The sequence below is a fragment of the Asterias amurensis genome, chromosome 3 (genome assembly GCF_032118995.1).
Source record: "Asterias amurensis chromosome 3, ASM3211899v1".
In the NCBI taxonomy this organism is placed as follows: Eukaryota; Metazoa; Echinodermata; class Asteroidea; order Forcipulatida; family Asteriidae; genus Asterias; species Asterias amurensis.
In genome coordinates, this window is record NC_092650.1 from 9957455 (window position 1) to 9984969 (window position 27515).

The following is a 27515-nucleotide window of genomic DNA, read 5'->3' on the forward strand; positions in this document are numbered from 1 at the left end:
CATATTCACTGATTTCCTGACAGGGAAGTTGAGAGTCATGATCCAATCTGAAACTGTATTTGGCATATTCGGTAAGTTGTTGACAATCCGGTTTGATATTGCGCATCCAACACCGGACGTTCCTTTGTGGGTGGCAGAGCAAGTTGTCCATAATACATGTATGTGTGTAGCCTTGATCAAGGCGCTACAGCCAGCCGCGATCTGCAAAATCCCAGTCCCCATCACTGAATTCCGCCAGCGCACCCCCATACATAACCCAGTGCATATACGTGTACAGCGTATGTACACATACGTACTATGTACATGTACCATCAGTATACGGTACACTTACGGTACATGGGTCTTCCCAAGTAGCGCCTTGATGGTTTTGTATCTGCCAAAATTTAGGGCGGAGCTCATTATGCTAATGTTTACTAACAACCCGTTCTCATTGGTTGTTGGTTGACCTATAAACTCTCGCTGTCAATCACAACGTTGTTCTGCAAGCACTCGCACACATGTGCTCGTCGACGTATTGTAAACAAGCAGTGGCTGTAGTATAGTTGCAATAATGGCGGCGGGCGAGGGAGAAATCCCTACTAGTAAAACAAAACTGTAAGTCGCTGGAAATCAATGGTGTATAATTTGCAACACAACTACAGAAACTTTCAACAAAATATAACAGCCGCGTTTAATGCATCAATCATGGGTTTAGAAATAGAAGGAAGGAAATTAGACCATGTGAAATGTGTTTGAGAAAGGTTAAAAAAGTATCCAGGTGTCATGGGTTTCCGGCAAGATGCCTACTTGGTAAGAATTCTTAGGTGTTGGGCATATGACAGTACAACACACCCCATCCCCTTGAAGCATAAACACAGACCAGATGAGATAAGAAACCCAGCTGTTTATTTTGTCTTAAGGTAGAAATATATTATTCATTACGTTTCTCGCGGTAAATCAAAGTTGGGGATCGAAAATATGTGTTGTCGACAGACGGTAGAAGATGGCGTGTGGCTGAACAACAATTAAATAAAGTTCAATTTCATAAACTAACTCTTGCCATACTACTAGTACTACACTACAACGTTACACTTATATAGTACAGCAGCTTCCAATTCAGGGACAAATCTACCATCTACGTTGTAATTATAGTCCTCGTGTTATAATGAAACGCAAGACAACGGAAGTTGTTCGAAGTTGTTCCACACCATTACCGACCGGGCGAGTCATGTCCGGCTCACCCGTCCAGCAGTGCATTCAGACCCCTTACAATCATAGCTATATATACACCACGCTCCCGACACTGCTATAAAAAGCACGTAGTACAGTACATGTACATATACAGCTAGCGTTCAGCGTACACACACATGGATGTGGCATGATTGCTAGCAGTAATACGTCATTCTCAATCGCGCCTGTGATTGGCCAATGTTTAGAATGACACGCCCACATCATGAATACCCGTTTATCGGAATTCCGATAAAGCTTTACAAACCCATCAAGGCTGTTGTTTGAGCCACGTGTATGAGGTTGAAAATACAAAGACACGACCGTTCTCACGACTACGCTATACTGTTCTCGCTGTACAATGTATGGTAATGTACATTTGTGAATGTACTGCATGCGTGTGCCGCGAACCGGGCCGGGGAACAGTACGTCAACAGCCTTGATCAAGGCTAGTATGTGTGCTCTCAGTCATCTCACCGGCTACTTCAAAGCGTGTTTCTGACAAGGCTGCCAGGTCGATGCCATATCGTTCAACTAGGGCTGTCCGTCTGCGGGCCCAATGATCTGTATCAAGCAGTGTTCTCACGTTCCACGATGCTACACACAGCTTTGCTAGTGTTTTTCTGCACTGATGTTATTTAGTGCTAGGGCACACTGCGGCCTTTCATGTGGTAACGTTCTCAGGAGCAGTCCTCCCGCGAGGGTTTGGGGCTGGCCCGTCATTATCGGCACCAAGAACAGGTGCTGTGTTCCCCTTTCTGGTAGTAGTTACATGTACACCAACTGCAGCCCCAGAGGAAACAACTGAGGTTGGTGATAACGAGTTCAAATTGTTGTGCATCATATCGTGTAGTTTGGCAAAACATGCCTGCGCAGAGTGTTTAAGGTACCAGCAGAGACGCGCCTCCCTCGGCCAGTACCCTCTGGATCAGCATGACGCTACCCAGTTGAGAGCAGAAGCCTGACGACTGGACACCATGTTGATAGCCCCGCAGTGCCCGGCTAACTGGGGTGAGTGGAATCATTCGCCAGACATCAGTGGTGGAGAGACCGGGAAATAAATCTTCCACCTGCATCGCCCTGCTGCCAGCGAGCATTGGTTTGAAATCAGAGTTTTCTATCTCCTAGGAGGGCTGCTTCCCAGGTTAACGAGCCCCTACTGCCCGGGTTTGGAATCAGAGTGCCCTCTCCTATAGGTGAACTGCCTCCCATGGCTAACGAGCCCCTCCTGCCCGGGTTTGGAATCAGATTACCATCTCCAACGTGAATCGCCTCCCTTGGCTAACGAGCCTCACCTGCCCGGGTTTGGAATCGGCTGTACCTTCTCCTAGGTGGATTGCCTCCCATGGCTGACGAACCCCACCTACCCGGAGCAATTTGGTTTTAAGACGCCAGAAACCCGCCTGCACACCTCTGCCCACAGTTCGCAACAGGGATCAGAACGTGAAGCCGGGCAGTAGGAGTTTGACTAGGAGAGGCTGTTTCAGACGCAGACCATATGGGACATATCATGGGTGGGAAGTGGCTCAGTACTTCCCACAATCCCGGTCAACCCTAATTCTTTGACCTAACTCGCAAGACTGGCACAGACTAAAGGAACCATTCAGTAATGTGTCAGACTATAACTATAAAACGCCAAAGAATAAGGTGTATCAAAACATTGATGATTCAAAACAGAAAGCTGACGACTTAAACAAGTTCTATTCCAGATTTGACAATATTGACATGTCGACTACACTTGATCTGTGGAAGTGTCGTGACCAGCGGTTAAGAGCACCGAATTCAAACTCTGGTGTTTCTGATCAGCAGAGTGTGGGTTCGAATCCCCAGCCGTGACACTGTGTCCTTGAGCAAGACACTTAACCATTGCTTCGTCCTTCGGATGGGACGTAAAGCAGTTGGTCCCATGTGTTGTGTAACGCATGTAAAAGAACCCAGTGCACTTATCGAAAAGAGAAGGGGTTCGCCCCGGTGTTCCTGGTTGTGGCTGCTTAATGCGCCGTAGCACCTTGTAAACCCTTATAAGGTGCTAAATAATTGGGTCTCAGAATTCATCACTGCAATAACCTATCTTTCTGAAAGTTCCTTGTCCGCTAACAGAAACAACTTTTCCAAACTCGTATACACTTGAAACTTCTCACATAGTTAGATATTTATTAGGAGAAGAAAAATGTGTAGTTATGTCATGATGACGTCATCTATTCTTGAGTTATGAAAATTCAAAGTTTATTATTTCAAAAAATCATAACTTTTGATCTACATGATGGATTCTTACAATCGATACATCATCGGAAAGGTTGTTAAAAACTCCGTAAACGCCTCGCAGACATGACCCCATTTTGATCTTGTCTTCCGGTTCAAAATCGAGGTTGAAAATTCAAAAATTCATGTATAAAGAACTACAAAATTCCCCCATTGATTGCGAATTCATGTATAAAGAACTACAAAATTCCCCCATTGATTGCGCGCGTAAAGATTTTACAATTACATGTACATATACCTTGTCACCACGTGTAAGTATGCAGTGCATTGCGGTCACCACGTGTAAGTATGCGGTGCATTGAGGAGCATAGTCACGCTCTGCGCCACGTGTTGATCGTTTTAATCTGCGTTCGAGGCGTTTTCAACATAATGTCAGGTACATTTGCCTTTCGGTTAGTTAGTCTATTCTACAGTCGTAAATTTTTCGTTAGTTCATATTTCCTCAACCACATCAGCCATTTTGACAATCTATACATCATATGAAAGGGCTTTACGTACTTAACAAAAATGGACATGTTGGTGAATTTTTCTTGACCTCTTGACCTTTTCAAACTGGAATTGACTGTAAAAATGACTTGAAAGGGCGTTATTTACGGGCTTTTAGGTTGAAATATACATCCTTTGTTGCTTTACCATCACAGCATACAAGTCTGGCAAAGGTCTGGTTTAAAAAAACACTACTGATGACGTCACCAAAATAAGTGCACCCTCTAGCGGCAGATTATAAACATCTAAAAATACACCTTTACTAGATGTTTGTGTCAGAGTTTATGACAATTGTTTCAAAATTGGTATACATAATCTCCTTCATAATAGCAACGTATCCGTGCAGTCTTAGCTTGATGAGGTCATCATGTGTCAGGTGGTATTGCTTTAAAGGTGCATTTTTCAAAGCTGTGTGTATGCCAAACCAATGTTCGACTGAGGTGAAACTTGAGTACAAATCTTTAGAACAAAGCAAGGTGGAATACTTTTTTACACCAGGTTTTTACTCCCGGAAACCGAACATCTAGAGTTTGTTTAAAACAAACTCTAAATTTCTAGTTATTTATATTATTATGATTAACGTCAAATGGACGACACACCAATTTCGATAGAGGAGGGGGAAGTCTTCAAACATTTCAAACTAAATTTCTTACTAAATAATGTTAGCAGTATTAATAACACATTAGCCCAACGTTTTTCTGACATCCTGCCAACGTAGGATTATTGTTTGTGGATTCATTGGTTAAATTCAGATTTTTTTGGGAAGGACGTTGGCAAGAAAAGGTCGGCGTCTTAGTCCTATAGACGACGGGACAACGTACCAATGTTCCTGACTGTTTGCGGTCGACTGACATCCATTAGACAGATGCAGCCTTTGCAAATGCCCCATTTACATGTACCAACACCCTTCTGACATCAATAGCTGACTCGACCCTTCGTAGGGCCAACGACATACTTATTTTTGCAACATTTACATCTTAAGCAGATATGTAAACATGTCCTTTGGGTTAAATATGTGGTGTTTTTATTAAATTATAAAGTTTGCAATGTTAAGAAAAATATTTACAATTCATCTTTAGTGTTAAGACTTAGGAAGATACTCTCAGATAAAGTAAATGCAATTAAATTGCAAGTAAATAAAGTATTTATTTATTGCTCAAACAATATCCCTTTGTTTTAGCCATAATGATCTTGACATAAATTATGTCATCGTGGTTACAACACAAAACAATACAAAATACAAAACAAGATGAGTCAATGTGTCTAAAAAATTACTTAATGGAACTGCTGTTAAAACTATGGATGGCACCAGGGGGGGGTACCACCACCAACCGGCCACCTGCGTTTAAAATAATCTCATTCTACTCTCGCGACGAGCGCCGTGTAGTGCACATACGTTCCCTACAGTATAAAACTAAAAGATTTTAATATGTTCTACCTGTTGAATGCAGGCTCGGCCGTTGAGACTGCCTGAGCGGGTCCATTTAATCAGAGGGTGTTTTATCTCTAAATATTGTAATTCACCAAATGTTTACACTGGGGAACATCGTAAATGTATTTCTTTTGCGTTGCCAACTGCTTCAGTAATTTAATAATTTATTAAGCAACATATATTTAACGTAAACGACATGTCTTACATATTATGTTTAAGATGTGCGCTTGCCTCAGAATGAACAATACCTGCGGCAAATGTTCCCGTCCGTCAATACACGATCGTTTGCGTGGAAACCAAGTATAGGCAGCAACCATTTTCTCAAAAATACCTCTTTAAAAATGTCAAATATCGAGAGGATGTACGGAGGGATTTTGTTTCAAGGGTCTATGTAACTTTTGTAGGACAAAAAACACAATGTCCACAGATTTACACTAAACTTACACAGTTTGAAGATAATGATAGTAGAAAGCTTCCCTGAAAATATTACGAGCTGAGGTGCTGTAGTTTTTTGGAAATGAGTAAAACGATGTCATGAAAATAATTTTCGTCTCATGAGACGAAAATTATTTTAATCATTTACAAACGTATTTTTAAATATTTAATTATTTTAAACAATTGAAAATGCTCTTACAATAAGTACTGTTATGTTTTCAGTGCTGTTAAAGAGAGCATTTCAGTGGTATTCATGTTTCCTTTTTCTTTTTAATCTATTTTTAAAATGGAGTGTACCAAAACTGCGCTAGCAAATGATTGCGCCATTCCCCTTGGTAATAGATACCTTGAACAAAATTTTGTCCAAGGTATTCTTCTCTCTACCAACTTCTGAAGGCTTTTCGTGTCAGCACCTGTTGTTTTATGAGTTCCTGCTCTGCAGCTTCCAACAGTTTTAGATGCACAAATACTGATATCATCTCATGCGAACTGATAAACCAAGATGAATAATTGCTGACAATTAGTAGCTACATGTATGGTTGTGCAGCGCATCTATCTCATAGAACACAGTGTCAGTTCACCAGACTATTTCCACTTTATATGCGTAGTATTGTAAGAAATTTTTTTGCCTTTACCTCAGACTTGCACTCAAAGCAAAACATATTCTCTACTTTCACATAATAGTGCCACTACCTGGAGTTACCCATGTTTCTATGCATGTTGTTGTACTGAATTAATAAACAAATGATTGAAACCCTTAAAAAAGGCACATTAAGGTCAAAACTAAATCTTGAGACAGAACCCAATTTCGTGTGCAGCCAACAATGGTGCCCTCTAAAAAAAGGTGATGGTTTAAATTTTACACCAGCAACCTGTGTATTTGTTTTGTTGGAGCACTCTGAAATCCCTAGATTTTTCCCTCAAATTCAATTGATCCATCAATTAAATTATTAATACTATAGGTTTTCCCGGCCAATTTCAGCAAAAATCCATTCATTTTTAACTCCTGGCTCAATCAATTTCGTTTTGAAAATGAATGCACTTTGAATCAGCATTCAAGAGTCAAAAGGAGTTATTAAATTTCAACAGTTAAGCATTCACTGGTCAACTTACATGTACATCATTCAATTTCATCAGGCCGCAAGATTTCGTTAAAGCCAGGCAGCTAGATTAATTCATTTTCATTAATGGGCAAACATTTTCCAACTGTTTGCATTCAAATTAAAATTCTTCGTTAGGCATATGTGCTTATACTCGTTCGTTGCTGTCTATGTTGGACAAATAACTCAAGAAAAATGCATCAGATGGTATAGCCTGACCTACATGTACATGCCAAGATGACTTGCACGTCAGATCATTGAAGGTTTAAAATAAAAAAAGATGGAGACAAAACATAACCCAGAACAATAACACAAATAGAACAAATGTATAACAAAGAAAAAACCTGTGTAAAAAAACCCAGGATAACATTGAGTTTACTTATTTGTGAATTTAAGAACAAATCCTTATGATTTTAAGCTACGGTGTAAGTGTTTCCCTAAAAAAAGACTTGTTAATTTCTTGTTTGACAAGTTCTGGACATAGCAAAAACAAAGACAACAAGGCTAAAGCAAACAAAAAAAGTTTTCATTTCAATGTTATCGGATACAGGCTTTAACTTTAAGGGTAACAAGGCAAGCAAAGGGAACAATTATTACAATTAAGAAAACAAAATGATGTAAACAATGTACATGTAAAGTACATGGAAACACCTAGGAAAACTTCTGTGTTAGTAAATGAGCTCTAATTTCCAATTTACTCATGTCATAAAGCCATTATAAGTCATCTTTAATTTGAATGCAAAGAAGTTGAAATTCGTTGCACATAAATGAAAAAGAAAACTCAAACAAGCAGCAAAATCATGTCTTGAATACCTATAAATGAAACAGAATGACTGAAGCGAATCTGAACGATCAAAATGCAATCATGTGTGCACGAAAACGAAATTGAATGCTTTAAGAGCTAAAAAGAAACCCTAGTTTGAGAGGATTAGGGGAAACTGCATGAACTTGAATGCATGTTAATGAAATTGAATGATTTTTTTGCTGAAATTGGTGGGAAAACCTATATTACTCTTAAATACAATTCAATGATCCGGTAAAATTATTTTTCTAAATTTCAGATGGAGATCACTAATGATATTCAGTTTCTGCTTCCAATAATGGTAGCAATAATGATTGCCAAGTGGATTGGAGATTTTATAACGCATCCTCTTTACCATGCCTTACTTGAGGTTAAATGCATCCCTTTCTTGGACTCTGAGCCAGTAATAGTGCATGAAGGACAAAAGTAAGTTGATTGTTTACTAATTAATACATTATTTATTTGTGTTTTACCCATTCCCCAACGCATGACGGGCATATCTTGCTTTGTGTTGTAAACTCTGTGCAGTCAAGAAACAGTGATCAAGAAGTGGCAAAAATTTGTTTACGTCTTGCTTCTTACACGCGAATGTACACGTATACAAGGCAGACAACTGTGAGAATACGATCAAAACAGGAATTTCTTAATGTTGGGAACTGCATTATTTCACACACACAAAATTACGGGTCTATTTCATTCACTTACCCAAACAGCCGACAGGCTAATACGCTAGAGAGATTGAAAACCAAGAGGGCGCCTTCTCTTGCCCACCCAACATGGTACGTAGTAGCTCTGCCAATTGACGTCCTTTTTCTAGCGACAGTACATGGTAGACGTGAGATTTTCCACCCTCTTGCTTAGCTCAAGAATTTGTACTTTCTCTTTTTCCTTACTAAGATTTACAACCAGTTTCATTCGTACAGTTTTCAGTCGTTTTTGAGTGATGTTGTTTACGTTTTGGAAGAGCTTTAGACAATTTTTGTTATGATAATTTTCTGAATTCTTGAGATGTATTTTGTTACGATAATTTTTTTTATTCTGTTGAGATGTGAGTACAGGGCTGTATGCTTCGTTTTTGAAAGGGCAAGGGCACCAAGGCATTTTTATCTTGGTATAGGGCACCCTATGATGAAATTGCAAATTTGTACTGGAGCATTTCAAGGGCACCAAGGCAATGACCAAGGGACACGGAGGCAATCGCCTTCGTTGCCTCCGTGAAGTATCAGGCCTGTGAGTAGCACTTGTGGTTTTCGGGGATTGAGTGTACTATCCCCTTACTATACATGTATAATACAAGTGTACATGTACATTGTATATATTTATTGTTGTGTCTCTGTCCATGTACATGTAGGTAGTTAGGGTCAGTGTTCCACACTTGTGGGGCTCCCTTCTCCGGGAGAAATACTCTTGGCCGTTGTAGTAGGAGGCTGACTCTGAGGACTCAGTGAGTTGCGTTTTGCTAGCATTCGTCTGGTCGCGACCAGTCAAACTCCCTCCTGCCCCGGGAGAAGTACTCCTGGTCCGGTGCAGGAAGTTAGCGGAGAGAGCTTGGGTATACTGGTTTAATCTGTTCTCTTCCCCTGCTCGCTTTCCCTCGCTCCAGGGCCCCAAACAAAGCTAGTATACGGGGTTAACCGACCTCTGGACTCTTGAGGGCGCTGTTTTGAGGAATATCGGAGTAGAGTAACGGTCAGAATGATGGAGTTACTTCAAACGCTGCACCAGTCCTATCTGGAGTGCCGCAAGGAAGTGTTCTTGGACCATTACTGTTCCTGCTGTTTATAAATGACCTTCCTGACTGCGTCTCACAAGGCACGACAGCCAGATTATTTGCAGATGACTGCATCCTGTATCGTAACATCAATACAGAGGAAGATGCATCTATACTGCAGCAGGACCTAGACCACCTTCAGCACTGGGAGAGTGACTGGAAAATGGAGTTCCACCCAAAGAAGTGGCAGATTATCCATGTCACCAATAGAAGGAAGTTCATCAAGCAAACATACACAATTCACAACAGCACTCTGGAAGAAGTCAACTCTGCAAAATATCTAGGGGTTAACAAAACCCTAAGCTGGAATCATAATATAAACCACATCACCAACAAAGCAAATTCCATACACCGCGTTCACACTTGATCCTGCTAGGAGGATCAAAGGAGGATCTGATCTTGAAAGGCGATCAAAGGGAGATCACCGGCTAGTGTGAACGCGATCAGAATCAGGATCAGATCCTCTTTTTTGATCTCCTTTTATTGCTAGATCAAAGGGGGATCAGATCGCACAAAGGTGATCAAAAAACAAGTGGTAACGCAGATCGAGATCAGATCCTGCAATTTAAGTTGCTCACATCCGGTGTGTCAGGTCATTAAAAAAAGGGCAAGCAGCAAAACAACATGCGCGCGCACAATCAATGATCTCGCACAGTAACCTTTGCCGTCAGCTGAACTTAACTTCCGTTTTACTATTTTTTTTTTCATTCATTCATTTTTATTAAAAAACCAACTGGCAGCACGAAGCTGAATAATGTGGCATTACTATGTGAGATCAATGCGAGATCACACTCAAGTATGAACGCAGCACAAAAATGCTTGATCTCGCTTTCGGAATCTGATCCTCCTTGGATCCTTGAAGGAGGATCAAGTGTAAACGCGATGACAAGGGCTTTTCTGTTTTCTGCAGCGCAACATACATCAGTGCCCCAGGAAAACAAAGGAGCTGTGCTACAAGACCCTGGTGCGCCCTATTGTAGAGTACTCCAGCATCATTTGGGACCCCCAGACAGCTACAATCCCGGCCCTATCTCATTGCATTGTAAGGTCTTCTGCATTCCAGTCAACATTGAATGGGGGACGGGGTAGAGAATATTTATTGTCAGGGGGAAGTGGGCAGGGAATGGTTATTGTAACGTTTTGGCCGGGATTGTCTGAAACTTGTTCGCCTTTTTTTTTCTTTTTTCTTTTTTTCTTGATTTACAAAATACATGTACATGTAACACTTTAAGAGTCAGTTTGGGTAAAGATTTGATATACATGTACATGTATGTGCTCACAGTAAAAAAAAAAATGGGGTGAAGTAAACAAAATTGCATTCTCAATGCAATATATAGCCTGTTGCCATGGTTACAGCGATTTTGGGGGTCTGGAAAATGGTTTTTAGTTTATATTTATAACTACACCCCACCAAAAGCTATATACATGTACACGTATTTCATTAAAAAAAAATTATCACTACAAAGTATCTCTAAAAAAAAGTATGCTATCAGAACTTGCAAAATCAACACTTTTACCATATTTTGGTCCTCAACATTAATATCTTTTTAGGGGTCTCATAATATATTTTATTCGGTTATGATTAGGGGCAACATTGGTCTTCTAATTTTTGGTGAGAAAACTTGGGCAATTCTATCATGTTGTAATAGTACTGCCTCAAGAATATAATTTTTTTCCCAAAACAGGGAAAAATGCATTTTGAAATTTGTTCTTCACATTGAGTTGTTCATTTTGAATTTGTTCTTTATAATGAATTTATAACATTAAAAGAGACATTTTCATGAAAATTTGATGTGACAATGATATCAATTCTACAACTATCAGAGTGTGTGCACACATACACTAGTGAAAATAGAAAACTGCAAATTTTTATTTATACAAATTATGCATATTTCCCAGACTTCTTTTTTCTACTTTGTTGATACTTTGTTTCGGAGGGTTTCAAGAGACTTTTACATCCAAGTTTGATGTGAAAATTGTATATTTTTTTGTATATACTACCATCAGGGCGTACGCATGCAAAAATGAGTGAAAATAGAGGCGAAAACTGCAATTTATAATTTATGCAAACTATGCATATATCCCCTGCTTACTTTTGTTCTACTTTTTTGATGTTGTTTTGGAGGGTTCAAAAAGACTGTTGCAAAAAGGTCTAGGTCAAACCACAGATTGACTAGACTATAATGGAAATGTTCGAAATGTATTTTTCTTAATGTTTTTTTTATTTTGTTTTTTAAAGTTGAGGAAGTAGTGTCACAACAGGTACAATAAACCCAAGTGTTTCTCCATGAGAACACTAATAATCGCCCCAATCGAAAGGGTCCAAAAATAGGGTAAAAATGTTGATTTTGCAAGTTCTAAAAACATAACGCATGATGAGAAAATAGCAAAAGGGTGAAATTTAAAGCAATAATTTTTTTTCTCAAGGAAGGCCAAGGATTACCTTTTGTTGTGATATAAAAGACCCCGTAATCAGCTAGACCCAGTAACTGGGGCGCTGTACTCCTTTTTTGAAATTTTGACATTCTCGGTCAAACTAGCGCCCCCGCGAAATTATATTATGGTCTGAGGTACATGTAAGGCTGAAGGCAACATTTTCATGGATGTCACACCAAAAATGACTGAAATACCTAACGAATTATCTTCAAAACTGCCAACTGGCCTCTCCATATGTTTAAGATGTAACACCAAGCATGAAATTGTACTCACAGAAATTTTTCTGGCAAAAAAATGATGATTTTTGAGCATTCCGCTGGACCATCCATCTCTTCATGCCTATCTAGAGCCATTTTTTGCTGTGCAAGGATGTGCAGTGCAATGTGGGTGATTAACCCATTATCTGCACACGTCCGTTCTTCATAGAAAGAAAAAAAATATGCGATCCGTGCTTTGTGTACAAAACAAGTCCACGCGTCTGGGAACCACGAAGCTCGCTCAGGGTACCAGATGTCAAGCGCTATCTTCAGGTTACACATGTACATCCCTGGCCAAGGATAGCCTGATCGTCGTTCGTCGCGATGTGCCACTCGCGAGTGCATCGTCTTGCCCCGTCAGATTTTACATGGCCTACTCACAGCACAGCACGCTCAACTCCATCATCCATCAAGCCGCCAGCTCAAGTCAATCGTTCATCGCTACTTCTTTGCTCTCGACATAGACAAGTCTATTGACACATCTACAATCCAACTCCAGTCTTCTTCCGAACCCAAAGATGCACTCGGGTTCTCCTTTGCTGCTGACGTAATTAATCGTAATCGCCAACTCATCCTCGTGCTCTGGGAAACTGCGACGTCATTAACTACGACTTGCCTCATCGAAGAGCAGCGCCACAACACTCTGCGGGACCCGCTGATTAGTCTCTGCATAGGCCTTAGGCCGGTGGATGGCCCCATGGCAGTAATTGGAACTGATCCAGCACCTGGCTTCAAATCTCTCGTCAATGACAAACTTCTCTGATGTCACAGGCATCTATAGAACTTTGGCGGGTGAAAAATCCCAACAAAAATCCTGTAGTAAAAGGCTGTCTGCGAACTAAACGATGAGTTGCTCCGCCAGGACGCCATGGGTGGTGCCATCTTTCCTTTGACCCTTTCTGTTGCTACCTCATGTCTCAATTCACGCATTCGTTCCCGTAATCCATCAATATTGATAACTCATCAGACAATCATGTGTTGCAATGCACTTTATTTTGATGACATTTTGTCCTGTTTACTTTTCCAGTATGAACTTGGAGTTTTTCAAGACAAGTGATGCTATGACATGCCCAGTTCATGTGGTTAAAAGTAAAGAAACTGTGAGCACCATAGCTCAATTACTTCTAGACACAGCACATGGAGGATTTCCTGTGGTAAAATGTGGCACTGATTTTGATGATAAACTGTTTCTTGGACTTGTAACAAGGTGAGTATTCATAAAACATTTAAATTAAGGTAAAAGCTGTTCTAGTTTATTCAATGGTTTTGTTTGCTGCCATTTTGTTTTAAATTTGTAGTTAAACTTATTAAGCAATAAAATGAGGTAGGTTGAGCCACTTGTTCTGGCACATTTCCTAATTAATAAAGTAGCTTTGAAGGGGCAAACTGTTTCGGCATGTCCTTCCGAATGTGTGTGTGTGAGTAGGTACAATGTATACACATTCAAACAGGGAACCTATAACAAAAGGGGACAATATAGGTCCATGGTCCATTATTATTATTATTAGAGGATTTGGGTACTTTTTGTAACACAAAACATAATAATGTCCACAGATTTACACTAAACTTAATAATTTAGAAGATAATGATGGTAGAAAGCTTCCCTTAAAATATTACTTGTATTTTAGGGGAAGCTTTCTACCATTAGTGCAAGACAAAATTATTTTGCATGTAAAAACGTATTAACCAGATATGGTATAATATTGTAAAATGTTTTACTTGTTTTTACATGCTAAAACTGAGACTAAAATAATTTTTGTAACATTGTTTAATGTAAATCTTTGGACATTGTGTAAAAAGTGCCCAGGCCCTAGAATGTAATACCTACATGTAGTATACAATAACCATGCAATCTCTTTCTCTCTTTTCAATTGAACAATTATTTGCATAATTTGGATGAAAGCTGCATTTATACTAAAGCTGCATTTTATTTATGTTTGTTGAAGGATGGAGCTTATTATACTGCTGATAAATGATCACCTTTTTGAGCCTGTGAATTTTGTGCGAGAAGATGAACCAGAAGTTTCACCACTTGATTACCAAACAGTAAGTTCAAGTAATTCGTTTGTTAATATTCCAGCTGGAGTAGGGAGATTTGTTAACCCCTCTGCCCAATAAATAGGCTAAAGAGAGGTATTGTCATTGCAAACGGCATCCGTCCAACCAGCTGGGCACTCTCATTTCAGTACCATACCTGTAACTCCAGTTTAAAATAATAATAAAAGAAGCATTTATAACTACCGTATTTTCCTGCGGATAAGACGCTATATTGTAAATAACATAAAGTTCAGCCCAATCAGCGGGCAGAAACCATGATCCACGCACTGTCTGAAGTTAATTTTATTTGCAACATGAAAACAATGCCTCCCTGGACATCCGACGTCCCACAACGAGGATCCTTGCTGATACAGATACATTGCAACGAGACGGACGTAGCGTGTGTGTGTAGTAATGTATCCGCCGGCCGGGATGTTGCTGCATGCACATTAATATGCACATGTACACTGTGGATTGCGCTGCTCAATCTCGAGATTGCACAACAGATGTTGGAGACATGTGGGCACCGTATTGAGCGATGTTCGCCGACGGGTTGCGCTACGCCCTCGCATTTGCGCTGCCTGGAAATGCGCTAAAATTCCCACGTGACTGTGCGGATCCCAAGCATGCCCAGACACGTCAAGTCTTGTCACAATGCGTTTATTGCTGGTTCGCGTAATTTTTACCAATAGAGGGCATTTAACCTCACGCTATTACATTGTTCCAAAACGCCCTCTAGCGTTCAATGTTTCTTGTATTTATTGTCACACGCACAGTAACAGCGACTATAGGCGTAATATCTGCTTTTGTGTTTCGTGATTAAATTCACAGACCTCGGAACGGTTACGTTTTTGGGCTAAATTTCTGTGTCATTTTGAGATATTTTCGAGTCTGAACTTGGACATCGTTGATTTTACAGGCAAGTTTCGTGCAAGAGCAAACATGACTCAACCGTTCCTACCCGAAGTTTTGAAGCAATAAAAAATTCAATAAAATCAAATGTGTTTTCGTCCCTAATTTTTTTGGCTGGTGTTGTATTTTTTTATTTGGCCTTACAAACAAATACAAATCATATCCTAGTAACATAATGCTACGTTCCCATAATACTTTTTAAAGCAATTAACGTCTAAAAAGAGGCAATAAATATTAATACGACTTGAACGTTTATTGTAACAATAATATAAAACTCTTGTCCTACCAAAGATGACAGTTAGGTTCTCAAAGCACTAATCAATCACAAAGGTCTAAAAAGAGGCAAATACAAAAATAAATTATTACCCCATCCTTTTAAAAAACGTTCAGTCTAAAGCACACTTCAGAGATCATTGTTCTCTACAATAAAAACCCTCAAAGTTTACCACACAATAGCGGTTGGGTGAATGACGTTTGTATGAAGTTAATGACTCAATCGTTTTCGGAACGAATACCCCGCCACACAGAAAATTGTTTGTACACCTCCGACGTCTGTTGGACCGAAAGCTAGACGCATTGCGGCATCAATGGAATGAAAGCACGGTCATGGGGAATAAACACGTTGCAGCATTGTTGGAATAATTGGACCGTCTGGGGGATTGCGGCATTGTTGGAACGAAAATACGGTCTCAGTGTCTGAATAGCCTTGTTTTGTTTGACCGCATTATTTAGTAAGGATTCTTCACACAAAGATCGTTGATTTGACTTGGACATGAAGGTATTTTTTATTTCACGCAGTGATCATCAAAAAAAATCATCGTCAGCAGACAAGGCGCACCGAAAGATAAGACGCATCGATGTTTTTGGGGTCTAAAAAGTCAGATAAGACGCGTCTTATCTGCAGGAAAATACGGTAGACATTGAGAGCTTGTGAACAAACTCGAGGTGTTCGGTTTCCGGGAGTAAAAGCCTGATGTGAATTGAAAAAAAATATTGCACCTTGCTTTGTTCTCAAGATTTGTAATAAATGATCAAAATTGCAAAAATTGTCAAAACAACATGATGACGTCATTTTATTTAGAGTTCAAGAAGTTAATGTCATTGACTAACAATATACCAAGTTTCACCTCAGTTGAACTTACAACCTGATGGACAATAAACAAAGCGACAAATCTATGAAGTTAAGCCTATTCAAAGCATTTTACATGCCTTTCCAGTTAAGACAGGTCAACATGTCAAGAGAAGGTCACCAACATACCCATTTTTGTGAGGTACCTACATTGCGTAAAGCCCTTTCATATGATGTATAGATTGTCAAAATAGCTTTGTGGTTGAGGAAATAGGAACTGATGAATAATGACGACTGGAGAAGAGACTAACTAACCGGAAGGGAAATGTTTTTTTTAAACAGACTACGTACATAAACCTCTTTCATTTGATGTATAGATTGTCAAGATAGCTTTTGTGGTTGAGGACTTAGGAACTTATGAATAATGACGACTGGAGAAGAGACTAATAACAGGAAGGGAAATGGGTTTTTTAAACAGACTACGTACATAAAGCTCTTTCATTTGATGTATAGATTGTCAAGATAGCTTTTGTGGTTGAGGACTTAGGAACTTATGAATAATGACGACTGGAGAAGAGACTAACTAACAGGAAGGGAAATGTTTGTTGAAAACACCTTGAAAACAGGCTATTTATTTTAAACAAAGCTATTTATAGCAACAATAGAAAAATAAATAAATAAATAAATACAAAATTTGGTCGCCAATTGGCCTCCCATCTAAGTACTGACCGGGCCTGTTGTTGCTTAACTTCAGTGATTGGATGAGAACCATAGTAATCAACGTATAGTATGGTCGTAGTCAAAACAAAAAGTGCATTTTTGGTGGAAATATACAAACAATCTGATTTGAACCAAAAGACAAGGTCAAAATGGGTTCATGTCTGCAAGGCGTTTACTGAGTTTTTAACGACCTTCTCGATGATGTATTGATTGTAAGACACCATCATGTGAATAACAAGTTATGATTTTTTTTTAAATAATAAACTTTTAATTTTCATAACTCAAGAATGGATGATGTCTTCATGACGTAACATACATTTTTCCTCTCCTAGTGAATATCTACCTATGTGCGAAGTTTCAACTTCATAGTAGTTTGGGAAAGTTGTTTTTGTTAGCGGAGAACTTCATAGTAGTTTGGGAAAGTTGTTTTTGTTAGCGGACAAGGGACGCTGAGAAGAAGAAGAAGAAGAAGAAGAAAAAGAAGTACATGTATGGAGAAAAAGAAGAAGAAACTAGACATTTAGAGTTTGTGAAACAAACTCTAGGTGTTCGGGAACGGATGTGTGAAAGGGGTTGTTTGACAAGTGAGTACACTTTACTAGTCACAATAAAAAAAGTACCAATCAAAGCAAGCAATCGCTTTGGCCTACATGTAATAAAACAGCTTTAAGGAGGCAGAGAAAACAGGAAAGGCAGATAACTTGAACCATGAATGAACTAACTTGAATATATACAATGGATTTTCTACCCCTACTACACGGGCGCTGTCGGTGAGTTGGCCACGCTAAACGAGAAACGTCTTACACCAAGACTACACGCAGACTAAACTGTCTCAGTCATATAAATGCAACACACGGACGTACAGAGCTCAAGCACGTCGGAAAACTGATAAGTATTCTTTATGCCTCTTATTGGCCTAAGATTGCACCACAGAGCATCTATAATGCAAAATTTTCCCGGGCTCTTAGGCAGGCCCGGACCCCAGGCTGTAAAAGGCTTTGTGTTCCGCTTAATAGCAGGCTCCATCTTTGACGATGCTGGTGATGATAGGGATGAAACGCCGTCTGAGCATTATAATGCAGAAATGATATGGATACGAAGCTATAATTTAGTTGTTTTTTAGATACAATAACCATGATAGCAAAAAATTGTGCATCATAGCTTGAAATAGGCATTAAATTCCAACATCTGAGAGGGGGGTACATCACCCCTCAACAAATTATCAGCTTCATGACCAAATAATTCTACATCAAATGGACAACAGATGGGAAACAGTCCTAATATCTTCAATAACGATTTGTTTTATTAAATGCCTCTTCATTTATGTTTTGTTTAGTCTTTAAAGACACTGGACACTATTGGTAATTGTCAAAGACCAGTATTCTCAACATTTGCATAAAATAAACCTGTGAAAATTTGAGCTTGATTGGTTGGCGGAGTTGCGAGATAACTATGAAAGAAAAATTTGAGAAATCAAATTTGTGGAAAATTACTACGTCACTTCAGATGGAACCGTTTCTCGCTTGTTTCTTAGATTGCACCAGAGAGCATCTACGACATAAAACTTTCCCGGGGCTCTAAAGCGGGCCCCGGACCCCATGCCGTACTGGAGTTGCGCTCGCAATTTCAGATTTGTTTAATGCTCCTACCCTATAAATTTTTTTCTGGCTAGAACACTGCTTGTCAGAAGTCCAGATACAGACCTCTCAACGGACATTTGTGTTTGAAAGGTTCGAAAGGGTCAATATTGTCATAAATCATACAGAGCAATATTTTTGTTGACTTCCTTTTTTCCTCGAAACTGCCCTTAGAGTTTCTCACAAGAGCATGTGCATTGTATAGCTACCACGTTCAATGAAGCTAGTATAATTTAATATTTTTCAATGCAATTTGATTCTTTATTACTTTAATAAATCACAACTTCACACACAACAAGCCATGCTGTTGACAATTATTAAGTTCTACATGTATTTCTTTAAAACTTTGAATACTCATCAAGTATCGGTGCATGAAACATTGATGTTATGCAAACTCTTTAATACTAGAATAAAACTAAGGAAGCGTAAGCTAGGAAAATGTAGAAAAACACTCAGCTCATCAGCAGAACGGCCTGAACGAATTCCTCCTTTGCAAAAGGATCACGCTTCAGTGCGCTGATTTGAACATGCCACACAGTCATGACAGTAACGGTAATCAATGTACTGTAGCTGGGACGTAGAACGATTTAGTTATAAGTTACACTAGTCTAGTGTGAGATTTGTTTGCTTAAAAATTGCATTTGGCATTTGGCAGCAACATGGCATTTTGTGCTCAGTGAACTTTTACAGTTTTAGCTGTTTTTCTCCTTTTTTGATATCGATGTTTGCATCCATTTTGTGATTTGTGACTATAACTGTGACTGTACATGTAAGTACCCTTTGACCACCAACACTTCTTTTTGAACTTGCACTGTGATTTTTATAGAGGTTTTCTATCATCGATGTGCACAATTTCTTGCCATCAATTTTTGGAAGAGTTTTTCCAGACCTCCGTCAGTACTAAGCATGTACTGTAAACAGTCAGGCCCCAGGAGCACTGTGTTATACCTATACGTGGCGTACCATTGACTTGTCACTGTCATCTAGCCGACTGAGTGTGCTGTTGCCGCTACTTGTTTGTCACTACTTTTTGAGCTGCCATGTGTTTCCCTGTGTATTCCATCCAAGAACTGATAAACATCCGTAACAATTGTAATGGTAGATTTAAACCATTGCCAGCCACTGACTGGGCCTATCTTAAATTATTGGGCATTGCTCGGTGCAGTACCCGTGGACGCTGTGCAGGCAGGCATAAACAGAGACAAATACACCCTGTACTCACAAGAAGACGTGTAAACCTGAAGTACAACACACATCAGTCTGAGAGAGAGAGAGACCAAGAGTTTTATCTGCAATCCCCAAAGCACCGGTAACTCCCAACACTTCAGCCCCATCGTTTCTTCCAAGGCTCTTTCTAACCAATGCATGCTCAGTGTTGAACAAAATTGATGAATTGGCTGAAACTCAGCAACAAGCACGTTCAGATATTGCTATTGTGACAGAATCCTGGGTGAAGCCTACCACAGCAATACCAATACAATATCGCCAATTTCAACGTGTTCAGCAAATGCCGACAGGATAGGCCGGGAGGTGGCATTCTCATCTACACCAAGGACAACCTTAGAGCAGAACCAATAGAAGAAATTATTGTTCCCCCTGAGCTGGAAGCAACATGGATGTTGGTGACGCATCCCAAACTACCAAGAGCTGTTCCCTACATTGCAGTTGCCGCAGTGTACATTCCTCCACAGTCGCCTCACCAAGATCTGATGATGAACCACCTGATATCATCCATGGACTATCTACGAACTCATAAAGCTCAGGCTGGTATAATGATAATGGGAGACTTTAACCGGACTGAAATTAAGTCACTTTGTCTGGGAAATGGATTGAAGCAAGTTGTCACTCTACCAACAAGAGGCGATGCAGTGTTGGATTTGATCATCACGAATGTTCACAATCTATACTGTACCCCTTCTGTCAAAGCCCCCATGGGGTGTAGTGATCACAACGTTATCAGCCTAGAGCCCAGGCAATCCACACCACTTAACATTATAACAACTAAATCTGTTCAGCCTATTACTGAATCAAAGGTAAATCAGTTCGGAAGATGGATTCAAGACCAATCATGGTCCGATGTTTACAATGCAAATGATGTCCAGTCTAAGGCAGATGCCTTCTACCATGTGCTCGATGAGGGTATTGATCTATCTTTCCCAAGAAAGACTGTCCGTTTACATGGCAATGATAAACCGTGGATGACTGACAGAGTTAAGGCCCTCATTCGGCATAGGCAGAAGGCGTTTGCATCAGGGGATACACAGATGAGGAAGTCACTGAGAAGCCAGGTCATAAAAGAAATCAAGAAGGCCAAAAAATCCCACAACATCAACAAGGTGAGATATTTGTAAAGGACAGAACCGGGAAGGTGGCATAAGGAAATCAGATCATTTGCCAATATGAAAAAATCTGAAACCTCCATTCATGTACCAGAGATCGATCCAAGTGATCATGCTGCTATTGCCAATGCTATCAACAATCATCTGGCCAGTTTTTCCCAAGTGCAACAACCAATCAGATTATGTAGATGAGCTACCGGCCTATCTGCCAAGTAGCAAGCCACCTCCCCAGTTTCAACCGTGGAACATTTATGAGGATTTGAAGAGGGTGTCTGTTTCCAAAGCCGGGGGGCCTGACAATGTTCCTCAGAAGGTGTTAAAGGAATTCGCATACAAGCTCAGTTCCCCTGTGACTGACATCATTAACACCTCCCTGACATTGAGTGAGAGTAGAAGTTACGGCAGTCCAGGTACCATCCAAGATAGTTTGGACTCCTTGTATCAATGGACCATTGATACCAAACTGAAACTCAACCCATCAAAATGTCATGTCAGGTGTACTTCGGACGAAAACCCATCCCCGACGTGGATGTCCGTCTCTCTGACCAGAAACTCGCCATCGTGGACAAGGTCAAACTACTAGGGGTAATCATTGAACAAAATCTAAAATGGGAGGGCCAAGTAGACTCGATGTATAGTAAGGCCAACAGAAAGCTGTTCATGCTAAGGAAGTTGAAGGATGCTGGACTAGACGCTGAAGAACTCCTCACAGTATACAAAGGCTATATTCGCCCAGTCCTTGAATATGCAGCCCCTGTTTGGAATGCTGGCCTTACCCAGAAGCAGGTGAACCACCTCGAGAAGATCCAGAAGCGTGTATGTCACTACATCCTCTCTAAGGACTACACAACATACCACGATGCTTTGTCTATTCTTCAATTGGACTCCCTCCAGTCTCGAAGAATCAAACTCTGCCACCAATTTGCAGAGAAGGCAAGCGCTTCTGTGAGATTTTCGAGGTGGTTCCCTGCTTCTGTAAACAACTCATCTATGCAACTCCGCCAACGAGCACGGTTTGGTATGTTTCACTGCAACACCAAAAGATTCCAAAACAGCCCCTTGCCCTACCTCACCAAGCTCCTGAACTCCTAAAACCATGTTAATATAATTGCTTAATTTTCTGGTCTTACATGTAAATGTATACAAATGTAGTGAACCTGTTTGTACATTTCTGGCAGGCCATTGTTGTGATTTTTTTTATCAAATGCTCACTATGTATTTTCTATTGTAAAGCTTTTTAATAACTAATGTAATATTTTTAATTATTGTAAATTATGTCGCAATTCAGCGGTATGCTGCGATGGCATTTTTAAATAAATAAGCCAATAAACCCCCCTCCCCCCGCAACGTAAACAAATTTAAGGTATGGATAGACGTTGACCTCATTTTTATTTAGGTGAAGGCAAATGTATTCCTGTGAATCTCCCATAAAGTGTATTGAAGAAGTAAAATAAGGCTACGTTTGTGGATGATAAAATTACTCTAGTGTGGTACCCAACCCTTCCTCTTCGGTTCGGTAGATTAATACACATGACAATCAATATTACCAATTTGTTTTTGAGTCGGTTTTAAAGATACTTGTTTTTAGCAACCATCGCCGTTTATTGATAAAAAATGTACGTATCACAAAGGAATTATTTTGCGCTTATGTCTTTGGTTAATGAAGGACTAGAAAACTATCCAAAGACCGTTGTCAACTTGCTTCTGAAAATACGCTAGCGACCGTATGTCCATAACTCTCCCTCTTCGGAACCGCGTGGATCAACATCTGACCGTAAATTTATTTTGTTCAAATAATTAACCTCGGCGATATTTTTTCATTAAAGATTTATTTGACATAATTTCGTTCTGGTGCCGTCTTTGGTTTTAAAACCACACTAAAATAATATTGCAACAAATCGAAATCCATATTTTTCGTGTCCGCCCGCCCGGCGACGAATAATAATAATATAAACTTTTGGTCAAGTTATCTTAACATTTTGAAAAATTGAAGTCGATTTTGTTTTCTCATATCCACACCCCCTGTTTACAAAAATACAAATTTTCAGCTATGGATAATATACGAAAGAGGGTTGAACTTTTGATGATGTTGACCTCATTTTTATTTAAGTGAAGCCAAACGGATTACTGTGAATCTCCCATGTACATGTATATTAAACTTATAATGATATCCGTTTGTGGATGATAACGTTACTCTAGCGATCGTACCCAATACAACCCTTTCAATAGATTAATTATGACAATCAATATGATTTTTTTTACGAGTCGGTTGTGATACTTGTTTTTTAATTAACCATCAATGTTTATTTTGATCATAAAAATGCACTAATCAAAATGGATATATTTGACGCTCGAGTTTTGTCTTTAGTTACTGAAGGACTAAAACTATCCAAAGATCGTTTCAAATTTGCTTTAAAAATTACCCAGGCTAGCGATCGTACGTCCGTAACTCTCCCTCTTCGGTTCCGTGGATTAAAGCTTGACCGTAAATATTACAAGTAAAAAAAAATTCAAAGTCGTATTTTAAAGTTACTTTTCTATAATTTAGTCTCCGGCAGTTATTTTAATCAAAGGTTCCTGCTACCATTACAACGTAAGTTTAGTATTGCCATTTTTAAAAGTCATATACCAAACGTATACACTATGCGGATATGCACACTGCTTGTAGAATTAGTTTGCTCTCTACACAAAAAGGAGAGCAAAATGATCGATAATGAAAGCTGACTGTACTGTGTGGATAATATAACACGCGCATGTTTAAAAGACTGTCAAGTTTTAAAACAGAATCTGCCAGGTGAAGTATTACATTGTAACAAACCACAGCCAGCGTATCTTACGCAAACGCTCTGTATAAAGTTAAATCCTCAGTGTGTTTGGGGGTGGGGGGGGGGCATAGAGCTCTATTTTTAGCTCTATGGTGTGGGGGATGCACTGTGTGTATTTTAATTTCCATGCCCCGATAAATAAACCTACACACATTTCGCATTGCAGGCGAATACGGCTGATGGGCAACAACTTTTACATTCTTTCATATGCAATACTCTTAAAATTCAAGGTTTTTCGCTTTTTACTTGAATCTACAAAAACAAAAAATCAATCAAAATAGCAACATCAAAACATTGTTTTAAATTATTAAACCAACGAGCAGTTACTGTTGAGCAACTCGGGCAAAAGTACTATGAATATAGGCGAAAACATTTATATATACATTTTTCAAACCTAATACAAACAACCAAGCCAGCACCCCATAATGTAGCTATCTATAGTTCAAGAGGTATATATAATGAATAGGGTAGATGGCCTTAGCTTTCGATCCAATCCGGACCTTCTTCAGAGGCATAAAACAAGTACAAACAAATACATATCCATTTATAGAAAAAGAGAGGGGGAAAGGGATTAAGGAAAGGATCCAGAAAGAAGCGGGAAAATAACAGCCAATCAAATTTTCTATTTCAGAGACAATATTGGTGGCTATGAACCAATAGGAGTGAAGTGGCGAGGACAAAGAATGTTTAGAATGAAAGGATGGGTTACTGGACCATAAAAGTGGTAATTGTATTGTTCGACAACAATGCAGGGAGACATGAAAGGGTAGGATTAGAGAGCAAGTTGCATCATGATGCAACTAACAATGGTCAATTAATAAGAATAGCAAGATCAAAGGTATGATGATTTTAAAAATAGGTATGAGGGACCTTGTGGAAAAAAAGGGGGGGTTACTTACATCAGATAGTTACAGTGATGAATTTATAAAAACAACTTTAAACAAGATTAATTTATACTTTATGTACAGAATATATACAACATATAAGTTCTTAGGCCGAAGTGAAGTGGAGGGTAATGAGAAGTTATTTAACACCAGTGTTTATGTTAAGTCCAAAGGGTTTGACTGTCTTGAGTTGGTGAATCCAGTGTGATTCTCTACTCTTGCGGTGTGTGTCATCACCATTGAAAGCTTCAATCACCAGAAGTTCAACATCACACTATGATTGGGGCTGTTGAAGTGGATAGAGACTGGGTACGGTTTCTTAGTCTTTATGGAAGAGACATGATTCGCAAAGCGAAGACTAAGTTTGGTCTTAGTCTCTCCCACATATTGTAGCCCACATCTCTTACATGATATGACATAGACTACATTAGACGTGCTACATTCAGAGTCGGTCTTGATGTTGTATGAAGAGCCAGTGGTATGACTCTTCACCTTGAGTGAGGGCTTAATGTGCAGACACGTTCTGCATTTGGAACGGGTACATTTGTGACAGCCCAGTATATCTGTCGGGGGTTGTGTTTGGACTGTACCTGGGGGAAGTTTGGCCCTGACTAGTATGTCACCAAGGTTCTTAGGGCGGCGGAATGCAACCATGGGAACCTCGGGGATTGCTGAGTGTAACCTGCTGGAGGAGTGAAGTATAGGCATGTTATTATTGAGAATTGAGGGAAGTTTGGGTAGTTTGGGGTGGAAGGTGGTGACCAAAGCAACTCTATCGGTCGGAGCTTTTTTAGCTCCCGTGTTAGTCAACAGAGTATGACGAGGTACGTTGAGAGCCCTGTTGATAGCAAGTTGGACCCTACGTTCGCTGTGTCCCCTAGATACAAGGTGTTTCCTTAGCTCTGATGAGCGCCTCTTGTACAGGGTATCTGTGGAACAGATACGTCTGATACGTAAGGCCTGACTGTAAGCAATTGCCTTCTTACAGTGACTAGGGTGACAGCTATTGGAGAGAAGGTACTGGTGGGTGTCGGTGGGTTTACTGTAAACATCTGTGACAAGGCCATTAGGAGACTTGGTTATTGTCACATCTAGAAAGTTCACACTGGTGAGAGATTGTTCGGTAGTGAACTTTATGGTGGGGTGAAATGAGTTGTCATCCAAGCTGTCTTGGTCACCACACCAGATGGAGAAAATATCATCAATAAATCTCCACCAAACTAGTGGTCGGTTGGGGGCGGAGGACAGGAGTCTGTCCTCCAACTGAGACATGAATAGGTTAGCATATGAGGGTGCCATTTTGGTACCCATGGCAGTACCCTGTACCTGTAGAAAATGCCTGTCAGAAAATGTGAAATTATTCTTCATTAGAATGTGGCTCATGAGTTCCTTAATATGACTCACTGAGGGGCGGGACTGATTACTAGCATTGAGGGCAGAGACACATGCACTCATGCCTTCATGATGGGGTATGTTAGTATACAGTGATGAAACATCAAAAGGTATATATATATATATAATTTTAAAAAACGGACACAATTGAATAAAGCTGTTAGGCGAGAAAATACTGCTTAGCTAAATTCTTTGCTGTATAAAAGCAAAAAATGAGTGGGGCACAAGTTGCAACGATGTCAATTTTATGGAATTTTGGCTGGTACACTGTGTCTGCTAAGCAATTGTTTTTCTGTGCTTAGCATATTTCTGTGATTATGGGCTTTATGAATTTGAACCCTCTTTGAAGAAGAATAACTGACAGACAGGCTTCAACTTCGCGCTTGAAGGGGGCACAGCAATTTTCCTTAGGTCTTCTTACGTTATTCACTTCTTTCGGGGAAAATAAGTTTGTAATGGAACCTTGCAGCACTGCAATTTTAAGGCCTGCGACTTTCCTTAACAAGGTTGTAATAAGAATGATATGAAAATATTCAGAATGATGTGTACAGCTCAACTTGTTCCCTCTTCATTAACACAGGACTTATTTGGCTTAGAAGTTTTTTTCCAGTACTTTACGTTTCGAGGAAAGCATATCTGCCATTACATGTTTAATAAATACTGTGGCTAAAAAATACTGGGGGTGATTGACAGGTCCAATGTTCAACGATTCCTTCGTGGTGCCGCTCGGCTGGTTGAATTGTTGTGGCCTTTGATTGCGGGACATTCTGTTGATGGTAATTCAATCCGACTGGGGACAGATCATGTGAATGGGGGGGGGGGAGACTAGCTTCCATTATTGGATTATAGTTGCACATTTAAAACATTTAAAAACCACACCGTACCGAGCCATTAGCCACAAATCGCTGAAATTGAATGCACGTCATGAAAGCGTGAGGGATTGGCAAAAGGAACATAAAATACCTCTAAGTTTTGAACGTGAAATGGTAATACAAACATCCTATTATGTATATAAAATGTTGAACATGATTAAGGACGATTTTATTTTCTTCCTCGGATGGGACGTAACACGAGAGTCCCTCACCTACATGTATACGTCTCAAACAAACCCCTTACCACATACTCTTGGCGAGTTTGCTTCCTTTTCCAGAGTGTATTTAGAAGTTGAAATTTTTGATAATTCATGCAAACCGTTGCTGTTCATTGTTAATAATTTATATGAGAATAGTTACTTCAAATTTCAATAAAATATTTGAAAATGTATAGAATGGTAGTGGTTGTCCATTAATGTCCGTCCCTCACGCGTAAGAATGACCCAGCTCTCAAAGTCTGATTTCCACTCATACGATATTGTGTTTTGAGAATCTACGTCTAGGTTGTACAACAGTGTGCACGTAGCGCCTATGTACAATACATGCTGTAGTGAAAAAGTGCTACTGAACTAACGTAACAAAAATGGATGTTTTCCCTATTAGTAGATATACTACGCACACAATGTATAGGGTTATTTTCA

The 27515-nt window shown here is 39.7% G+C and overlaps 1 protein-coding gene across 3 annotated transcripts in view; it reads left to right on the forward strand.

Moving 5' to 3' along the window:
- The window catches only part of LOC139934334 (chloride channel protein C-like), a 191558-nt gene that overhangs the window by 146836 nt on the left and 17207 nt on the right, over positions 1-27515 (forward strand). For all 3 annotated transcript variants that reach the window (XM_071928511.1, XM_071928512.1, XM_071928513.1), the window contains 3 exons: positions 7983-8149; positions 13215-13394; positions 14134-14233. In XM_071928511.1, the coding sequence (XP_071784612.1) occupies positions 7983-8149; positions 13215-13394; positions 14134-14233 (447 nt within the window). The remainder of the gene's footprint in view (positions 1-7982; positions 8150-13214; positions 13395-14133; positions 14234-27515) is intronic.